The sequence below is a fragment of the Magnusiomyces paraingens genome (assembly GCF_902498895.1).
Source record: "Magnusiomyces paraingens strain CBS 517.90 genome assembly, contig: contig5, whole genome shotgun sequence".
Classification (NCBI taxonomy): Eukaryota; Fungi; Ascomycota; class Dipodascomycetes; order Dipodascales; family Dipodascaceae; genus Magnusiomyces; species Magnusiomyces paraingens.
Window position 1 is genome coordinate 1,786,499 of NW_022474071.1, and position 22,514 is coordinate 1,809,012.

The 22,514-nt window shown below is 31.2% G+C and overlaps 3 protein-coding genes across 3 annotated transcripts; all 3 read left to right on the forward strand.

Annotated features, from left to right (window-relative positions):
* On the forward strand, positions 1–1,762 carry SAPINGB_P006220 (uncharacterized protein; the record flags this gene model as incomplete). The annotated part of the gene is made up of 2 exons (XM_032000932.1): positions 1–301; positions 546–1,762. The coding sequence occupies 2 exons, from the start codon at positions 1–3 to the stop codon at positions 1,760–1,762; spliced, it is 1,518 nt and encodes a 505-aa protein (XP_031856823.1).
* A 1,171-nt stretch (positions 1,763–2,933) lies between these two features.
* SAPINGB_P006221 (uncharacterized protein) lies at positions 2,934–6,473 on the forward strand (the record flags this gene model as incomplete). The annotated part of the gene is made up of 4 exons (XM_032000933.1): positions 2,934–3,063; positions 3,116–4,572; positions 4,981–5,084; positions 5,582–6,473. The coding sequence occupies 4 exons, from the start codon at positions 2,934–2,936 to the stop codon at positions 6,471–6,473; spliced, it is 2,583 nt and encodes an 860-aa protein (XP_031856824.1).
* A 9,394-nt stretch (positions 6,474–15,867) lies between these two features.
* On the forward strand, positions 15,868–19,562 carry SAPINGB_P006222 (uncharacterized protein; the record flags this gene model as incomplete). The annotated part of the gene is made up of 6 exons (XM_032000934.1): positions 15,868–15,976; positions 16,027–16,095; positions 16,147–16,218; positions 16,269–17,801; positions 18,300–18,318; positions 18,872–19,562. The coding sequence occupies 6 exons, from the start codon at positions 15,868–15,870 to the stop codon at positions 19,560–19,562; spliced, it is 2,493 nt and encodes an 830-aa protein (XP_031856825.1).
* Positions 19,563–22,514: the final 2,952 nt, after the last annotated feature.

Consider the following 22,514-nt stretch of genomic DNA (forward strand, 5'->3'; position numbering starts at 1 on the left):
ATGTCTAATCACGGAAACACTACAGGAGTCAATGAAGGACCCTCATCCTTCGAGTCAGCCAGCACTGGAAGTTCTGTTGCCCACTCAACATCTGAGACCCACTCAAAGAACAACGCCAGCTCTTATGAGACATTCGCCGATCTCCCAGTTCATCGTCAAATTGATCTCGCTGACCGTTCTGGATTTACCGTTAGACAATTAACCATTGCCAACGTGCCAGTTTGTTCTGAAGGATGTGAAGCTGAATTAAAAGTCTTAGCAGACTTGACAACTTACATTAGAAACTCAAACTTCAAAGCTAGTCCTCCCCCATCTCAAAACGAAGTTTGAGCAATCCTCTTGGCTCAAATCTTTTCGGGCAGGAAATGCTCAACAAGAATTTGGATTGTTTCTTCCAATTAATTACCATGATCACTGGTCTCTTGTTTTTGTTTTTTGCAGTCCATCTGGTAATTGTTTTCAAGTTTTTGTCCATGATTCGGTTCATTTATTCAAAGACGACTTTTTTAAATTTTCGTCCCAAAAAACTCAGTTTTTTGATTTAGACGTCTTCTTATCAAACATTGACATACTTCGAAGCAAGATATTTAAAGAGAATGAAAATATTACTGAAACTCATGTTATCTCACAACATTTTTCTTTTGGAGATTTGAAGTTTGTACCGCTACACTTACAAAAGGACAGCGACAGTTGTGGCATTCAAATGGCCTTGAATGCTCAACGCATATGCTCAGCTTATCTATCATCATCTGGTGTATTAAATTGGCTAAAATCTGAACCTTCAGTACAACAGCTTTATGGTCAAGATTTACGTGTTTTTCGTCGTGAGCTTGTCTATGAGATAAATATGGAAGACTTTCCTGTTAATCCGTCTGGGAGAAGAAGAAGAAGGAGAACATCCAATCTTGACTATTCTGAGAATTTGACTTTATCTAATGAGTTTACTCAAGATTTTTTAAATACATATAACGAAGCTATTGCAGCTCTTTTTGTTGAAAGAAATGTTCTTTTATTTTATGATCAACTGAACCATCAAAAAATAGGAACAAGGAAAAGAGATATTTATGACAATCTGGAAGAATTGCCTGATAATTTTGAATGCTTTTATTGGGCCGATCGATTCAAATTTCAAACGTTATTAGTTAACTTTGATTTTTTTTTCATGCTTTTTCCTAATCTTTCAAAACGTTTTCAGCAGGGAAAACGTGACGAATTATCCATGTGGAGAAAAATTGTGGTAAAACATCTTCATATTCCTTCTTACTTATGGACTTACAAATTTGTTCAAAATCCCAATAAACAGTCTTACCTTGCAATGTATGATCATTGTTTCAGCTTAATGTCAGATAAACTTTTTTCACAATTTTTAGGAAAAGTTGATGGCGTACAAAACTATGATCCTATGTTGATTAAAGAACTACTGATTTCTCTTCCTAGAGGATTTTCTGACAGAAGAATTTCCAATGAAGAACTACGTTATCAACGTCAGCTTAAAATCGAAAACGAAGATTGTTTAGTAACAAGGCGTGGAGTGACTGAAGACAATGTAATGCGAAAAATAACTAAGGGAAAGCCAGATACTTTAATTATTAAACCAGAAGAGATTTTACCAGAGCTAAAAAAAATTACTTTACTAGGAATGAAGAAAGATGCCACAGATACATGGAATAACCGTATTTCTTCAGATTTCAACAAAAAGTATTATTATATTTCTAAAGAGCTTGTACGTTATATCTTTTTGAACAGAAGTAACCATAAATAGAATCAAAATATTGTTTAGGTAGCTAATTTTTTTCTAATCAATTATTTTTATTAAAAGAAATCAAATATATTATATAATTTATAAATTTAAGACTTTCCTTTTATTATCAATATTTAAAAAAATGTCATTAATGAAATTTTTATATATAAACATTTTTTTAGTCCGGAAAATCTTCCATCCCCAAAAATTTTTTACTCCTCCACTCCTAAAAACTTTTCACTGCTAATTTTTTTAGGGGCAACATACATTAAAAAAATGAATTATGAATATAAGCAAAGGGAAAAGGCTCGGAAGAAGGTTTTCACAAGAAAAAAAGGTCTAATTAGCTCAGAAATAAGTTAGTATTATGAATTTCTAATTTTTTAATTTAATTTAATATTTTATGTAAAGAAATTTGGTTGTGTATTGATTTGGTCGATCCGCCAAAAGAACATTATTCTTTGAAAGAAGTTTTATTGAACGCTTGCGATGACCCTCATTATTCCTCTGTTTGTGTCAACAAATGGCGGAATATATATACACCAAAGATGCTTTTGGAGCTTTGTGGCAAAGATTTTTTAAGTCCTTTGCAGGTTGAAGTTATGGACCAGTCAATCAGATTATTTATTGCTAACCAAACTGCAATTTTTGATCACATAAATACCTGGCTCTGCAGTCCAAATCATACCGCTGAATACCGTAAAAATGGGTCTTCAAAACAGACATTGGCCTTTGAGTGACATTGAAAGGGCAAAAAATTTTATTTGCTCTTTTAAAAGCCGCAGGTGAGCCATATGTTGGGTTTGAAAAGCGTGTTTTCTATAAAGATCTTGGAATTTATGAACCAGCAAAAATATTAGAATATTATTCTGAGCGATACAAAGTTAATAAAAATCGGATTACAAACATCAGTACACGATTGTTGACAACAAACGGCAAAAGTAATCAATTTTGTCATGGTTTTCAAACTGATGAAGAATGGAGAATTGATCAACTGAAGATGTGGGCTGCTAAAATTAAGGAAGGCTTACAACATGATCCTACTTTATTGATCGAAAGGCGAGAAGTGGCCAAAAAGCTGTTGAATTTTTCTGGAGATCAATCTGTCTTAGAATTAACTCGTCCAACTGATGTTTTTTTTGGAGCAGTGATTAAAAAACCCCACACACCAGAGGAGCTAGAAAAACGTAAAATGGCTACGATGTACTACACCATACTGGCAAATCTGGGTCCTGAAAATATTGAAATATCTTTTTCATCAATAGAAGAATCCGTTTATGGCTCTAAGGAAAAGTATTTTGACTCTACTGAGCATATTCGAAGTAAGTGAATTAGTCTTCAATGAATTTATAGTTATTAACATTAAATTTATAGGTTCAATTAACAAATTATTGGGGGAAGGAACTGATGGAGTTGAACCGACTTTTACAACTGACAGCCTTAATTTTTCTATTGAGGAAGAATTTCACCTTGACGATGATGAATCCAATGGCACTGACATTGACCTTAGTCTTAACAATAATATTAATAACGATGAAGATTGCTTGAGCGAAATTTTTGATAAAAACTTTTGTTTAAAAGAAGACGCAGTTGGTATCATTGAAAAGATTTCGGCTAATCACCAATCAACATTTTTGGAAAAAAACGATCCACAGGATATGGAAACAACAAAGTCAAGCGTCTGCGATACAGACAAATCTCATACTTTTGAACCCAAAACTTTTTCTGAAGATGAAGTTTCTGAGCTTTTGTCTTCAGTTGTTAAGATGATTCTTCTTCGTTCTAATAAGGCTTCTGATATTGGAAAGCTTCCAGCTAACAAAATTAAGAAAAGATATGCCAATGATTTTTGGACTAGAGAACCCCAGTTAAGAACTCTTCGCAAAGGTTTTCTTCAATACATCAAGGACGAAAAAAAATTGCAGGCACGTTTTTCTGTTCTTAATAATCTTTGTCTTATGTTTGAGTGTAATGAAAGTTTATCATTCAAACAAGCTTCTAAATTTATTTTAAGACTTTCAAAAGCTCATGGTCAATCTAGAACTTTTACTAAGGAGGTTCTGAGCAAGATAGAAAAAATTTGTTATTTGACTTTCCATACTGGAAAACTTGACCCAAAATCTAAGCCAGTTCTTGCTTTTACTAGCGATCCAAAAACAGCAAAAAAAGCAGGAATTCTGTCTAAAAAGAATAGTGCACTTAAAGGATGTCCCCGTGCAACACCTGGAGAAAATCTAAAAGAGTTGTTTCCTAATGCAAAATTTATTGATTTTCCCAATGTCAAAATGATACGTCGTGGTGACTGGACTACAGGTGATGAGGTTGTTTATTTTTGCGCAAATAGATGTATGGCCTTTACTGGTGCATACTATGATTTGGCTGAATGTATTCAGTGTGGCCATCCGCGTGATCCAATGTATCGATTTTATTATTTTTCACCTCGTGAAAAAGTCAGAGACTTTTTTGAAAATAAGATTTTGGCTAGGATAATGAAAGATGCACATAAGCGACAAAGTACTGACGGTTCAATAGAGGATTTTTTTGATGGAAAGCTTTATAAACTTCTTTCACAAAAAAAAATTCAAAACGCTCAATTAGGTGAAGATTATCAAGAAACTATATCGCTAAAGTATTTTGAAAATGAAACCGATTTAGCATTTATGATCTCATTTGATGGCGTACCTGTGGAGTTTGGAAATAATTCCTACAACATTGTCGTTGCCAGATGCTTAAATTTACCACCGGAAGAGCGCAATAAGCAGTCAAATTCAATAATATTAATGTCTTTTCCTTCTGGTGTTAATCCTATTGCTAAAAAAGAGAAATCCGCCGTAAAGGACTGGGACTCATTTTTTTTTCCCTTTCATTAAAGATAGTGCATTAGCCAGTACATTAGGGTACACCGTTCATGATGAGGACGAAGGGATCATGAGAACTGTTAGGCATCATTTTGTTTTATCTAGTACAGATATGCCGGCAAGCTGCGAGTTGTCGGGGTTGTGTGGGCACATATCTGAATCACCTTGCAGATATTGTCTTGATGTAAAAATATCTACACAGTTAGAGCCCACCCCAATATTGTTCCTCCTCCTACCTTAAGAAAAGGGTCGGCATCCAAGAAAAACTCAAAAATTAAATCAGCTTTCAGAGTCAACAAAAACAAATCTTCAAATCGAGTTAAAGGTTTGGTTTCATATAAAAATCCTACTTTGATTTTGCCTAAAACTCAGACATCTCAGGACTCCAAACCTCGTGATATTAAGTGGTATAATAAGATTTATAGAGAAGTCTTAAATGAGGAAGCAAAAGCTGCCCCAGATCGCAACAAATTCACTAAACAGGGGTTAAGCCGAATTTCAACGATATTCTGTTTAGGGTCAATGGTACCTGATATGTCATTCCCTGCCTGATTTCATGCATTTATCGTATGCAAATGTTGGAAGTAAACTTGTAAATACTATTATTTATGGTAAAGACGGCCCTTATAAGTTTAAATCAAAAGCAGAGGATTCTATTGTCAAGTTTATAGAAAGTCTGAATACATTAGACTACTCATTTCTTCAAAGAAAGTTTGATATTGGTGCTATAAAGAAGGATTTAAAACTTCACATTCAGTGAAGTTTAAAGCAAAAGCAAGTCAAACAACTTCTTTCTATTTTGTTTGGAATTGTTATGAAGTCTCAATATGAAATTGAGTGTCTTGAATACCTGGTTCTTGTCACAGAAATGGTGCATCTTTTAAGATTACTTTCCTTGCCAAGATTTTTCCGCAAACTTACTGAAAAGGTTAGAACTTGGAATTGATCCTTTTCTTAACTTTTTTGAAAATCTTTATTTAAGAGATATTGAAAATCTAAACTTTTTGACATTGCCTTTGCACACATTGCGGCATATGGCCCAGGTGATTCAAGAAGTTGGTCCAGTTAGAGCGATATGGTGTTTCGCAACTGAAAGATCTTGCGGTATATTGAGAACTCAAATAAAATACGGAAAGGCCCCTCATCTTACTCTTTCCAATCGTTATATTTATCAATCAATACTTAACAGTCTTTCCGGATCAGTATGCGAATTTTCAATTGGTGCCAAGTTGCCTAGGAACCTCAAATATAAGCCACAAACTGAGCTAGAAATAACAAGGCAAATTGAAGTTACTGAAATGATCATGAAATATCTTGAAAATGATGAGCGAAGTCTGGAAGCTTGTGGTGGATCCCATAATATTAAGGCTAAGTTTTACAAAAGGATCCTTTTTTTTCAAAGAGACCTTTCTGCGTACATTAACAAGTATGCACGGATCAAAAATAAAAACAACTCTTCTAGTCATGTAATGATTGAAGATATTGTTGAAATTGACTCTTTGGGTCCAGGAATTCCCACCAAGTTTGCTGTGGTAAAGGAATTTCAAATTGGTGTTGTGAAGCCTCGCAATTACAAACTGCAATTTTTTGGAAACAGTGATAATAATAGTGGCTATTCGATTATTGGTTATTATATTGACAATAAAGACTTTGTTCGTGAGCCTTCAAAATTTTTTTCACCACTCTCTCGTGTTATCGAAGTTAGAGATGTTATATGCCCAGTTTGGCCCATTAATGATGGAGAGTTATCGATATTTGTAGATCCATCATTTGTGGAAGAATACAAAAGAAGCGATGGTACAATAGCCAGAATTGAGGAATATGATGATGAGGAGGATTTCAATCATGTTTGTAAGCAGTACACGAATATTTAATTGGTTTAAATATATACTTGAAATTATTTATAAATTTTATACTTGAATTATTTATAAATTTTATTTCCTATTTTGAAATGTCTGTGTGGGGGTTTCTAAAGGAAAAGAAAGTCTTCTAAGAAACCGTTTCATTGCATTTGTGAAGTGGAGAATTAAATTACGTTTTCCCAATTTTTAAAAAATATTAAGGAGACTTGTTTAGTTGATATCAAAAAGCTGAAGAGATATTTAGTACTTTCTTAAATATTTGAAATATTTGAAATGGACGTTTTTTTAAACGTTGAGAAAGAAGTGAAATTATCAATTGGACTTTAACACGGTAAACTAAATTCTGCGATTTTCGTGTTCTTTTGTTGATGTTATGTTGTCTATCAGAAAGATGAGAGCCGAAAGTACGTGTTGTTGACGTTAACAAAACAAATTTGGGCGCCACCTCTTCTTTACGTAAAGATGTAGTTGAATTTTTTTTAATCTTATAGTTGAGATGAAAGAAAAAACTTTGGAAAAAATTTAAAGTCACAAAATCTAAAAAATTTTTTCTTAACATTTTTAAAAACAACAACAAATTTCCTTTATGTTAAAAATTTAGGAAAAACAACAACAACAAAAAAATTTCTCAACTTTCTTAATGTTGGGGAATTTCAGTTCCATTAATAAAATCTTTCTTGTTCAACATTAACAACAACAAAAACATCCCACTATTCATATCACCAACACAACAGCACAAGCACCTTTTTCTCACTGAAGCTAAATCAACAAAACGTCAAAAAAAAAATTTTTTTTTTCAACATTGACAACCACCACGAAATTCCATCTTATTATCGTCAACTAAACAAACAGCCACGCCACCCATTTCTGAATGATGTCAAGGTTATCAGTGATGCCACACAAATATATGGTTTCTCAACTTAAAAAATCTACTTTCATTTTACGCTTTGCCAGTGTTTAGAAAAACCATTTACAACCCCAAACGAATTTCCCATGTATCTAAAAGGACTTTAATTATCTGATAAAAATTATTATTAAATTAAAAATTTTTTTTCATTACATTTTTGGTTGTGACGCCGATACTGCCAGATGATCTACCAGATATTAATTTAAAGCTCTTCTTTTCAATGATAAGCTTTAAGATTTTTTAGCTGACTTAGTACGCCTGTTTTTCTCATCCTCAGACTTTGAGTTGCCCAATGGCCTCTGCATCTGTCTCAAACCCACTGACCAAGCGATACTTTTTATGAACAATGATATCAAAAAAAAGGAGTCTTTCCTGAATTTATTTTGCATATTAATAAATGACAAGCCTGTTTAGTAGCGAAGCACTATATCACCATAAGTGAACCTACTTCTCAAATGTCATTAACCATATGACCCAGTGAATGTATTGGTAAAGTTATAAACTATAAGTTTTTAGTATCCTTTAAATAGACTTCCTCAAAACAACTTCATAGTCTTGCATTTAATGTTCAAGTATTTTCAATAGATTTTTCTGAAATTTTAGGTAGAGAGCTAGCCGAGAAGTTGTACAAGTCAAGTAATAAGACATAAATAATCAAAATCATTATATTTATAAATAGACTTAAGTCTATTGTAATGTTATCAAGCTTAATAACATTACCAAAATAAAAGGGAAATGATCTTTTTGGTTTGGCTGAGCTTAACTGGTAAAAAAGTTTTAAATCCTTCAAATCCTTCTGTCATGCTGAACTTCCTTTCAACAAAACTATAGTTTCAGTTTAGCTATAGCTATCATTATTAAAACTCTCAAAAAAGAATCTGACAATTGATTCCTGAGTCCTAGACTTGTAAAGATCTAGGCAATCTTTACCATAAAATATCTCACCTTAAATCTGAAATGGCTATTTGAGTCCTTTTTCTTAACCTTGAGAAAGCAATTCATCTAATATCTTTCGCATTGCTGACAAAGCAACTTAAGAAAATGATCAACCTGTTTCAAAAAAAAAAACCAAACAAAAAACAAACTTCTTGAAAATGGTGTTTTTGGGAGAATATAGTAAAATAAATGAATATAATAGAAAATATTTAATTGTCATTAGTTTTCCCTTTAAATTTACAAAAAAAAAGTTTTTATTCTTATATTTTTCTTAGATTTTCTTTTAAAAACCCCCTACGCAAAATGGTATACTAAGCTCCACGTCCAGCACACTTCTAACAGCAACATCAAGTCTTCTAACTAAATGATCTTTTTTTCTTAAGAATTTGAATTTATTTTTTGCAACTTGCTGTTTTCCAAATAAATTTCTCATTAAATATTGCTCTAGGAAAATTTGCAATTAACTTTTTTTAATTGACACAAGATCAATACTTTCCAAAAAATTCTAAGAAAAGTTTTTGTCTGGAATAAGTTTGATACAATGATCATAAATGATATTTATCTTAACTTGGCTTGATCGTCAAAATTGAAAATTAACTTCAAAGAAGAAATAGGGAGCTCTTTAATTACAATTTCTCTTTACATAGTTTTCTTTTTTTTTATTTTCCTTCTTGGATTATCTTGGAAATATTTGAATAAAGCTCGAAGTAGTCAAAATTAATTAATGTTGTTTGAAATTTGAACCTGGTAAACAAATAAGAACAAAAATCATTATTAGCCAATACCTCAATATGAATAAGATTGGTAACTTGTTTGGTTTAATTTATATTATGATCCAATATATCAAAATTATTAAAACATTTCTCCACAAAGATTATGCTCCAGAATTTCCATTATAAGTTGTTAAGTTTCGAGTTGAAAAGGATGTTACAGCTGTAAATGTGGAGAGTTGGAAACAGTTCATCACAATTTGGTTAAGTGTCCTTTGCTTGAAGAAGAAAGCAAAGGATTAAAACGGATATCTCCAGAAATGGACATGTCGACTCTCAAGCAGTTTAATTGGCTTGATTGTAAGATGTATCTATGCTTGAAGGGATTAAGAAATACAATTACAGCGTTGATGAAGACAAGTGGAAATAAGTTGGGAAGGTTTGGCTTTTTTGCTTCCCCCCTCCTGTTCCTCTTAAGCTCCTCTTAAGCTGGTATCAGGACTTATTTTCGGTCAGCTGAAGATGATGATGTTATATAATTCTATATCCCTCGAATAAAGACAAACATTAAAATTATAAATTTTAAATTCAATGGTTAATACTAACTTACTCAAATATTCAATAGAAGTAGCTTTCTTATTCCATTTTCTCCAGCATGGCCTAAAAGGAGAAACTTCCTATATCAAGTAAAACCTCAAATTGATAATCAATTTTTACCATAGGAGGGTTTACTTTGTAGCTAATTTAATATACCATCGATGGTATCAGATAATACATAAGCCCCATATATGCCCATATCATTTAAAGTTTTTTTAACCCCACAACTTTTATCACTATTTTGTATATGTAATTTTTAAACTTCAATCAATCATCAAAAGATAGAATTTTTGGTAATGATACAGTATCAGTAATAGGCCAGCATAGAACGTAATTTTTTTGTTTAAATACTCTAAGATTATATATATATATATATATATATATATATATAGCTTGTAGACCCTTAAATTAAAATACGGGCTCTTTTGAGATACCACTTCAAAAAAGATTCCTTAGATCTATGAGCAGACTCATGTAAAAAATAATTTGAAAGAAATCATTAATTTGACTGTACAAAACAAATGCGAAAGCTAAAGAACAGTGATACTCATAATTAATTAAAATAAATAAATTGGCCTCTTGGTTAGCGTTTTCTGTTTGAAAGGATTGGAAACATGAAAATAGAGAGTTCAAACATGGTTTCAAAATATTTCAAAAAACCATTATTGTATAAAAATATTGATGGAAAAAATACAAAACGAAGAGACCAGGATCAGAAAAAAATAACTTTTTTTTATTACAACTCAAATAACACTATGTTAGAGGTATTTTTCTTTTGCTCAATATCTACTTGAGATAGTTCTATGGCCCTCCCAATAGGGGAATTTCAAGAACCACAACACGTTCAAGTTACTGTCTTTTGGTGACCCCTCACTGTTAGATCAATTTTATTTTTAAAATGAACTTAATATTAGTTTTGTCTATTTTTCAAACTTCAGCATTCTAGCATTCTAACATTCTAACATTCCCGTTTGTGCTGAAGCCTGTGAATTAAAATTGAAAGTCACGGAATATTTAATTACCAAGTTTTGTAAATCAACTTAATAGCTAATCCTCCATTTTCACAAAATTACATTGACTTTAATTTTCTATTGACTGCCACTTTATGAAACCAGTAATTTCTGCAAAAAGAATAATTAGGTCTTTCACGTCTAAAGATTTTATTAGCGGATTCCTAACAGAACAAGCTTACCAAAAAAAAACAACATCAGCATTCACTAGCCTTCACAGCTAGCATAATAAATTATGTAATTTCAATATGATATGAAAAAAAAAACTATAAATAGGCAGGAATTTTCTCTTCTGCTTTAATTCTCTTTTCTTCTTACATATTTTTCAACCAAATTTTTTATTGTCAAGAAATGAAAGTGGCTATCAAACTATAATTAATATTAATTGGCCATAGGTGACAATGATTATGAATTATTAATTAAACAGACATTCCACTATGGATAACTACGATTTTGATACCAGCATAAATATCGGAAATTCAGCTTTAAAAAGTGGCGATCCATTTGAAAAGGGAGATGTTATTGAAGTAAGTAGATGTGTTCATACATGCCTATGTTTATATACTAAATAACTGGCAGAGTTTAGGAAATGGGTTTAGGGCAGTTGAAATAATTACAGCAAAAAATTTATATACCATTCATAACCATAGCGCTAATGATGACACGATTTTACAGAAACTGGTGAAAGTGTGAAAAAGACGACGAAAACGACAAAGACAGCAAAGATGATAAAACAGTAAGCAAGCATTAATATATTTCAGCACTAACTATTTAGAAGTCCCGTCGAAACGCAAGCCTCCAAGAAGCCCTGTCGAAATCCCTTTTAACGCTACCACGCTGAAAAGCTCCGTCAAAAAAATTCCAAACCCTAACCCTTTAATAAGAAGCTTTGTTGAAAAATTTTTAACCCTAACCCTTTGGAAGCACTTAATACTCGAGTTCCAGTCTTTTTTTATTGGATATCTTTGATTTAGTATCAAGATTCTTTTCTATTGGATGCTTTTGATTAGTATCATTAATATGTAATATTTATAAGTTTTTATGTAATATGTAAATTGTAATAAAAATTTCAAATTCCCTTTTAATTTTGATTTCAATTCAGATTTTTGGCATTATTATGAAAGTTGCGTTGGTTACACCTTTGGGATTTTTCGCACTTTTTCCCCTAGTAAAGTGGTGGTTTACTAAACAAATAGACGTGGTAAATTTATTTTTTCCCCCACTATAAAAATTGCTTAATAAACATTTTTTTTTTTTATTTAACACACACACCTGGTAAATTTAATATTTTCAGTGGTTAAATAAGCACACACACCTGGTTAAATAAGCACAACCACCTGGTAAATTTAATATTTTCTGTGGTCAAATAAGCACACACACCTGGTTAAATAAGCACAACCACCTGGTTAAATAAGCAAATTTAAATGTTTAATTCACCGCATATAATAAATTTAGAATTTTTGAAATTTTTGAAATTTTTTTAAAAAAATCCTTAAATTAAATTATAAATTACAGAATTATATATTTATATATATATAGCTTGGTAACAATGCCTCAAGCTTGTTCGTCAAGTGAGCATCATCATTAGTTCTTCTCTGTAGTAACGCGTCAAGCTTGTTCGTCAAGCGAGCATCATCATTAGTTCTTCTCTGTAGTAACGCGTCAAGCTTGTTCGTCAAGCGAGCATCATCATTAGTTCTTCCAAGTTACAACGCTTCAAGCTTGTTCGTCAAGCGAGCATCATCATTAGTTCCTCTTAGTATTAATGCCTCAAGCTTGTCCTTCAAGCGAGCATCATTGTTCGTTCTTCTCAGTATCAACGCGTCAACTTGTTTAAGTGAGCATCATCGGTTATTCTTCTAAGTATCAACGCGTCAACTTGGTTAAGTGAGCATCATCTTTCTTTTTTCTAAGTATCAATGCATCAAACTTATTCGTCAAGTGAGCATCATCGTTCTTTCCTCCAAGTATAAACGCGTCAAAATCGTTTGTCGCCAGCAAGTGAGCCATCTTCATAGTTGTAAAACTATTTTAAGTTGTTAATATTATGACCTTTTCTGAAAAAAAAAAAAAAAAAAAAAAAAAAAGATTTATAGTACTTTAAACTTCTGAAATTTCCATATCTTATAAGGCGAATTGTATTAGAAAAAAAAAAAAAAAGTGATGTGTTGAAAGAAAAGAAAAAGGTGAAGAGCAGCTTTTTTTATACTTTTTTTTTAAAGATTTAATATAAAGAGAATTCTTATTGGCTGAGGAAAGAAATATGCACTGTGGTAAAAATGTACTTTAAGTCTAATTGGCTCTATCATAATTTTGTTATATTAGTAATCATTGTTCTTATGGAAATATCTTATTGTTATGTTTGATAAATAGTTTAAATATGTCTATTTTGTTGTAAGAAACTAGAAATTAAAATATTATTTCATCTATTATTTCCAACTTAACAATCAATTTATTTTTTTATATCTATATATATATATATATATTCATCATATTAACAATAAATAAAAGATAAAAGATCTACCCTATAACACACTCCAATCAACATATAAACTTATGGTTACATAATGATTGATTAAGGCTCAACAAAACTTAGTCCTGCTGAAGCTGTTGACAAAACCAATTATCCGTATTATATATTTTATATATATACTTATCTATTTTCTAGTAATAATGCCCCGGAATTTATTTAGTACTTGGACACGGACTTAAAGGAGCAGTCAACGTATGGAAATTCAGATTCTATATTTGGGCCATCTTTGTCAGATGTAAATTACATCATGATGTATTTTATTTATGTGGTATGTGCTTGTGAATTGGAGGAAAATGATTAAGAAAGAACTTGTGGTTTGGATATGGGATATTATCTTTTAAAAAAGATAGAGGACGTATTACTAGTAAGACATAATAAAAATTTAGATATAAAATAGATATAAAATAGATATAAAATAGATATAAAATAGATATAAAATAGATATAAAATAAATATAAATATAAATTAAATATAAAATAAATATAAATATAAAATAAATATAAATTAAATATAAATATAAAATAAATATAAAATAAATATAAAATAAATATTGAGTTTTAAAAAAGAATATATATTTTTACTACAGTTTCAGTCATAGCATTTTTATTTTTATATATTTATATTTGAATTTATATTATTATTGTTAGATAAAAAAAAATAATAATAAATAGAAAAATAAATGTCAGTGTGCTGGGAAATAAGTGTTTTGGTGTTGGGAAAAACAAAAAATAAATAAATAAATAAATTTATTTTAAATAAATTTTAATAAAAAAATAAATTTAAATAAAAAAAATAGAAAAATAAAAAAAAAAATTCATTTGTGTGGGAAAAAATAAATATTTTTGTTGATTTTTAATAAAAAATATTAAAAAATAATAATAAAAAAAAGATGCTTATTTAACCACGTCAAATGTTTATTTCACCAGATGAAAATAAATAATGTGCTTATTTAACCAGGTGGGTTGGGTTATATAACCAGGACTCCAAAAGCTCCAGAGTAAAAATTTCATTTTGTGTGGTGGGAGTCACTTTTTGTTAGTGAAAAATCCCAAAGGTGTTAGTAAATATCAGCTATATTAAAGTTGCGTTGGTTGGTAAAAATCAGCCATGTCAATGTTGTGTTGAGAGAGAAGTGTTAGCCATGTCAATGTTGTGTTGGCAGCGGTTTCACCTTCTTATCAACATTGTTAACTCTGTCGTCAACCGCTTTTTTTATTTATAAAAAATTGCACTTTAATTGGTGTTCTGGTTGTTGAAATGGCTGTCCAAACTCCTTTATACACAACATTCACAAGAAAATTAATTTCATATTGAAAATACACGGTTTCCACTTGGAATGGGTTTTTTTTAATATTAACAAAATCAATAGTCTAGTTGTAATCTATATCATCATATTACTCATATAAATCATTTTCATCTCTAATAATTGGGTTTAAGAGTCTATTTTTGACGGTTGTTGTTGTCGTGACATGGGTGTGACTGACTATTGAATGGAAACTTAATCAATTTTTAAACAAATTTAATAGCCTAGTCTTTGTTTAAATCATCATATCACCCTTGTTTATGATTCACATCCTTGAGAATTGGGCTTAAGGGTCTCATTTTGACTTTTTTTGTCGTCGTGAAATGGGTGCCAAAAGTCAAAAAGTGAATTTTTTCAATTTTTAAATAAATTAATAGTCTAGTCTTCATTTAAATCATTATATTAATCTTATATATCAATTTCATCATTAATAATTGAGTTTAAGGGTCTATTCTTGACGTTTGTTGTCGTCGTGAATTGGGTGCGATTTTGGTCCAAAGCTGCTTTGTCAGCGATGAAAAGATTGGGTGAAATCAGCCATCTTAACGCTAAGAACAAATTCGCAAAATTACACTTTTAGGTTTTCCGTGTAACCTTGTTTTGGCTTTATTTAATATGATAAAGCAATTCAAAAAATTCTTTTCTTTTAGTTAAGAAAGCAGTGAAGGGAGGAATGTTTTCTATAATATGATAAAGCAATTCAAAAAATTCTTTTCTTTTAGTTAAGAAAGCAGTAAGGTGTGGAATGTTTTCTAAAAATTCAGAAAGCCATATACTTTAATATTATTTTCTGATTATTAATGTCATCCACCAAAATATGTATTTGTTTAAAATTACAAAACCTAAAACGAGAGGGTTTTCTGTCATAAAAACACCAAAACCGGAAGAAAAAGGTAGAGCCAGCTCGTTTTTTTGTTTACCGTGCTAGATAAAAGAAACTGGCCTCTAAGTGATATTGAAAAAGCAAAGATTTTGTTTGCGCTTTTAAAGGCCATTGGTGAACCATATCATGGACTTTCTACAAAAATAGTTTTTAAAGACCTTGGAATTTATGATCCGGGAAAGGTACTTGAATACTATAATGAGCGATACAAAATTAACAAAGATTCAGTTGCAAATATTGCCACACGCTTGTTATATGATGATAACGGGAAAAGTCAATTTCGTCATAATTTTAATACACCCGATGAATGGAGGATTGATCAACTAAAGAGATGGGCTGAGAATTTTAAGAATAGATTCAGCAATAAATATGATCCCGAACTCATAAAACAAACGCGGAATGAGGCTCTAAAATTTTTTTATTATTCTGGACGTCCCTTGAGTATTGATTTCAAAGCTTTGGAAAAATATGCTACAATATTATTGAAGGAAAACAAAACCGAAGAACAATTTGTTCACAGAAAAAAAATGGATTTGTTTTATCAACATTTGTCTGAAGCTGATCCCAAAGATTTGGATATACCTCTTAACATTTATTTATATGACTTTCTGAATGAACTTGAGAAAAATGGTGGAGGTAAGATTTAATATAAAATTTCTTAATGTTAATTAACATTTTTGATATAGATTCGTCGGAGAAACTCAGTGAAGAAAATATATTGGAAGATGATGATGATGATGATGAAGAAGAAGAAGGTAAGATCTAATAAAATTAAAAAATTCCATTTATTAATATTTTTGATATAGATTTGACGGAGAAACACAGCGAAGAAAATGTCTTGGAAGATGATGAAGAAGAAGAAGAAGAAAGAGAAGAAGGTAAGATCTAATAAAATTAAAAAATTCCATTTATTAACTTTTTAATTTAGATTTCACAGAGAAACTTAGCGAAGAAAATATCCTGGAAGATGATATACCGGATTTTGAACATCAAGATTCAGACTTTTTAAATCTTGACAAAATTTTTATTGAAGATGATGAGTTTTATGACAACATTGTTGATGAATACTTTAAACCACAAACAGTTTTTATCGAAAGTGACTCAACTACTACTCTGGCCGATTCTTCGGTAAAAACCAAGGCAAAAACTATTGAAAGCACTCAATCTAACTCTGATAGCGATACTTTCTTAAATACAGAGTCTGATCAAGCAGGTGATAGCCAAATTTCTGAGCTTTTATCTTCAGTCATTGAAATGATTGCTCTTCGAGATAAAAGATTGTCACATGTTCCCAGACTTTCCAATAAAATGAATTATGCTTCTGAAAAATGGATTGGAGAGCCCAAACTTAGAGGTCTTCGTCGAGAACTTATATCATATGTTAAGATTAATGAAAGTTTATCAGGTGGTATTTCAGTATTAAAAATGCTTCGTACATATTTTGAGTCTCACAGCAATGTTTCATTAAACCAGGCCATCAAATTTGCTACAACAGTTTTAGAACAGCAAAATTTGGATCCTGATTTTTATAAAACAGTGTTTTCCAAGATCAGGTATATATGTCATTTTACTTTTAAATCTGGAAAAGTTAATCCGAATTCGGAGCCTATCATTGCGTACACAAAATATAAAGATAAAGCCAAAGAAGCTGGAATTAGGTATACAAAGGCCAGTGCATTAAAAGGATTTCCAGAGCATAATAATAGAGAAAATCTCAAAGAACTTTTTCCCAAAGCTAAATTTGTTGAAAGTGATGGTGTAAAAATGTTACGCCGTGGTGACTGGTCTACAGGATTTGAAGTTGTTTATTTTTGCAGCAATAGATGCATGGCATTTACGGGTTCTAGTAGTGATTTGACAGAATGTGCCCAATGTGGGAAGGCTCGTGATCCGATGTATAGATATTTTTACTTCTCACCTCGTGAAAAAGTCAGAGATTTTTTTGAAAACACAGGCTTGTCTAGGGTCATTAAGGATGCCCACAAGCGACAAAAAAATGAAGGAGAAGTAGAAGACTTTTTTGATGGCCAACTTTATAAGCTTCTTTCACAGAGATGCATTCAAAACGCTCAATTAGGTGAAGATTATCAACAAAAAATATCTCTCAAATATTTTGAAAGTCCGTGGGATTTAGCTTTTTTGATATCATTTGATACTCCACCGGTGAAATCTGGCAACTCTTCTTATAATATAGTTGTTGCTCGATGCTTAAATCTACCTCCTGAGGAGCGTAATAAACCATCAAATACAATAACTTTGATGGCATTTCCCTCTGGAATTGATCTAGCTGCTAAAAAAGAAAAATCTGCAGTAAAAGATTGGGATTCATTTTTTTTCCCATTTATTAAGGACAGTGCATTAGCCAGCACACTAGGATATACGGTTTATGATGAGGACATAGGGGTCATGAAAACTGTAAGGCATCATTTTGTTTTATCAGTTGCAGATATGCCGGCTAGCTGTGAGTTGTCAGGGTTAAGTGGACACACGTCAGATTCTCCTTGCCGTTACTGTTTAGACGAGAAGATTACAGCAATAGTTTTTCCACCAGGGGAATCTATGGCACATATGCCAGAATCATCAGGTCCACTACCTCAAAGTTCAAAAAAAAATAAAAAATGGAGAGGGCCTGGACCCTATGGTGGAAGAGTCCATAAACAAATAAAAGGATTAGCGACATTCCGTCATAATAATTTACTCCTTTCCAAACCCCACACATATCAAAACTCAAAAGCTCGCAACATTGAGTGGTATAATACTATATTTAAAGACATTTTGAAGAATCCAACCAACTTAGTTTCAAACCGCTCGCAATTTACTAAACGAGGCTTAAGCAGAATTTCGACCATATTTTGTTTGGGTTCAATGGTGCCTGATATGTCGTTTCCGCCTGATTTAATGCATTTGTTGTATCCAAACATTGCGACTAAAATTATCAATACCATATTTTATGGTAAAGATGGCCCAGATATTTACAGGTCTGAAGCACTGGAATCAATTGTCAAATTTTTGGAGAGTTTCAATAATATTAGCTACAGTTTTGTTGAAAGGAAGTTCAACATGGCAGAGATAGCCGATGGGATTAAAACCTCTAAACCAGTTAGGCTTACAGCACACCAAACCAAAAAGATCCTTTCATTTTTATTTGGTATCGCTATGAAGTCAGATTTTAAATATAATAGTTATTTATATATTGTTACGGAGCTAGTGCAACTTCTTCGATTGCTCTCTTTGCCTAAATTTTCAGAAAATGTATTGAAAAGACTTGAAGATGGAATAGAAAGTTTTTTAAGGGTTTTTGAGGAAGTATATCTAAAGGACGCTAACAATCTAACTTTCCTGACTTTACCAATACATACGCTGCGTCATATGATTAAAGCCATTCGAGAGGTGGGTCCACTTAGGGCAATATGGTGCTTCCCTACTGAAAGAGCTTGCGCTGTATTAAGGTGGCAAATAAAGACGGGAAAGGCTCCTTTTTTTAACTCTTTCTTATCGATATGCTTATGAATCAATACTTCAAAATCTTAGTCCATCAAAGTATGCTTGGTCAGTAGGTTCGAGAAAGTTGCTGAAAATTTTGCGCGAACCAAAGTCTGAGGATGACAAAATCATACGTGAGAAGACAGTTGAAAATATCAATAAGCTTATCATTGAAGAGAAAATCTTTGAATTGCTATCAGGTGGAGCTTCAGGCAACAGAAGCATCAGCATCACAATCAAATTTTATGAAAAAATTAATTTTTTTCAGAGGCATTTGAATGCTTTTATTAAACAATATGCTCGTGTAAGAGATAAAGACAATTCATCTTATCATGTTATCATTGACGATATTATTGTAATAGACTTTTTGGGAAGCGGGGTTTCGGGACAATTTGTCTTGGTGAGAAGGTTTCTGCCGGGTGTTGTCGTACCCCGCGATTACAGGATGCAATTTTTTAATGACAGTAGCAATATCGGATATACGACAATTGGCTATTATATTGACAAGAAAGAATTCATCACCAACCCTGAAAGCTTTTTTGTGACTGATAGCCATTTGGTACTTGCAAGGGACATCATATGTCCAGTTTGGTTGATTAATGATGGCGATCTTTCTATAGTTGTTGATCCATCATTTGTGGAGGAATACCGGACAAAAGACGGTAAAGTTGTAAGGACTGAAGAGTATGATGATGAAGAGGATTATAATAATGTGTGTAAACCATATATGAACATTTAAATAGATCGGCATATAATATATTTAATAATAATTTTTATCAGATAATAAAAGTCCTTTTAGATACATGGGAAATTCATTTGGAGTTGCAAATGGTTTTTCTAAACACTGGTAAAGCGTAAAATGGAAGCAGATTTTTTAAATTGAGAAACCATATATTGGTGTGGCATCACTGATAACCTTGAAATCGCTCAGAAAAGGGTGGTGAAGTTGTTTTGTTGACGAAATAGAAAGTGGGATTTCGTGGTGGTTGTTAATGTTGAAAAAAAAAAAAAGTATTTTTTGACGTTTTGTTGATTTGGCTTCTGTGAAACAAAGGTAGTGTGGCTGTTGTGTTGACAATAATAAAATGGAATTTCGTTGCTGTTGTGAATGTTAACAAAACATATTTTATCAATGAAACTGAAATTCCTCAACATTAAGAAAGCTGAGAAATTTTTTTCATGTTGTTTTTCCTAATTTTTCAACAAAATAGAAATTTGTCGTTGTTTTGAAAAATGTTAAAAAAGAGATTTCAACGTTTTGTGACTTTAAATTTTTTCCCAAGTTTTCTCTTTCATCTCAACAATAAGATTAAAGAGATTTCGACTACATCTTTACGTAAAGAAGAGGTGGGAGCCAATTTTGTTTTGTTAACGTCAACAACTCGTACATTCGGCTCTCATCTCTCTGATGGACCACGCAAGATCAACAAAACAAAACAAAACAAAACAACACAAAAATTTCAAATTTGGGTTTACCGTGTTTGGGAATTTATTTATTTTTTAACTAGTAGTTTAACAATAACTTCTATTATTAGTTTAAAATTGAATTTTAAAACAAAGATTGGGTTACCTTAATTTTTTTCTTTTAAAAGCAACTCCATGTTACCTGTTAAACAATTGCACATTGTAATTTGGAATTCAAACAGTTATTTTTAATATATATTAATTGGTAAAAAAACATTGCAATTACTTTTTTTCTTGCCCTATTAAGTTTTCTCAAAGTATATTTTAGAGATTACTTTTTTAACCATATTATCACCGATATCCGAGGTCAAAAAAGAAATTAATAATAATAAGATATATTATAATAATTATTTATGATTTTTGTGATTTTTGTGATATCACAATGATGATCAATATGACAATTTTTTTTATATTTATGATGGCAATACTCATTCGGTCTTTGTCAATTGATTTGCATTATTGTAGTTTGTTAATTTTAAAAATTAAATTGAAATAGCTGATTTATCCTCCGCTTATTTTATTTCTGACACATTTACATTTAGGCAGAAATGGAAAAAATAAAACAAATTTTGTTATTTTACGGGACTCCGATGTTAAAAATGTTTTTTGATTATTTTTCGAAACCATGAGTATAATTTAGATATAAAATACTTGGTGTCTTAGTGGCTTTGTTTTTAACAGTTGACCTCACACAGTGTGTTTTCCTCAACTATTGGACTAAACTTTTTTTTTTGTTATTGCCGTTTGCTAACCAACCCTAAAATTAATTAAGCTTGCTCTTTCTTTTTTACAGATTGTTTTTTGCTTGTTCCCTTTTAAATATTAAATTTGGTTTAAAAAAATAATTATTTTTTATTGAAAGAAAATAAATATGTGACCGCGCCTGAGTTATGAAAAAAAAAAAGTTCTGGCGTTTGGAAGGTATTCATGCCAAAAACATAAACACACTGAACGAAACAGAATGAACCAATAAGTACTCAAGTTGAGGAGGTGCTGTGCGCACGACTAGTATTGCCGTCAAAGATACGGTAACAGCAATAAGTACCGAGAAAAAAAAAAAAAAAAAAAAGAGAGAGAGAGAGGTAGAAAAGAAGTATACAGTGCCCACTTTTTTTTCAGTCATTATTGAAAGCAAAAGAAAAAAAAAAGAAAAAAAAAATTAATTTTTCACTGAGCTGATAAATGAAAACCATTGCATTTTCTCATTCTCATCACCAACCCTCATACGTAACCCTTTTTAATTTTATTTTTATTTTTTTTACCGTCATTTTTCATGTAATTCGGCTATTGTAAGGTTTCTGCCAGGTACCTTTATTAAGGTGAGACATGCGTCCGCAAGACTTAAGACCCTGATTAATTCTTATCTATGCTTGGTATTTTTTTTATTTAAATCAATGCGTAAAGTCCACCAACACACACTCTTAGAAATCAGCTGTGTATGAGAGTTCTTTTATGAAAAGAATCCTCTTTCCCTTTTCACTTTATAGCTTTTTTATTACACGGTACATTTATTTAGTTTTATTTAAGTCTATTTTATTATTTTTTCTTTGCGATCGATAATTTAAGAATGACTGCATAAATAAGGAGAAAGAATAGAGAGTGGAGAGAGTTTGTAAGTATTCACTTTTTTTTTAAGAAGTGCCTTTCCTTGGCCTTTCTTTACTTTAACCTAAGGCTTTTTAATTCCTTTAATAAGAATAGCTGGTCCAAATTCTTTTTATTGGAATTTAAGCAGTTTTTCTTAAAAAAGCTGGGGAATTCATGCATGATCGATGATGGGTTGAGAGTGGAGCTGATAAAGAAAAAAAAAAGGCGGAAACTAGAGTATCATTGTAAAATTAGTATGTGAGGAATTAATAAAAAGAAAAATGATAATAGTAATAAAAACAATTGGCCTTTGTTACATCAAAAAATTAAAATAAAATAAATAGAAATGAAGTGGTAGTATATAGTACTATAAATTTAATATACCGGGAGAGCCGTGGAAATTGCTTTATAACGACTTTAATCTAACTTTCAGAAATAGTCGTGTCCATTTCGGGTTAAAAATAATTACATAAAATAATAATAATGGAGCCATCAGTTTCTTGCAATTAAATCATTTTGAGGGAAGAGATTTTTTACTGTTGCGCACAGACTTGTTTAATGAGACAAAAGAATGGTATATCAAACTTGAAGACTTCAATTTTTTTTATTAAAATGACCTTATGATAAAAAAAAAAAAAAA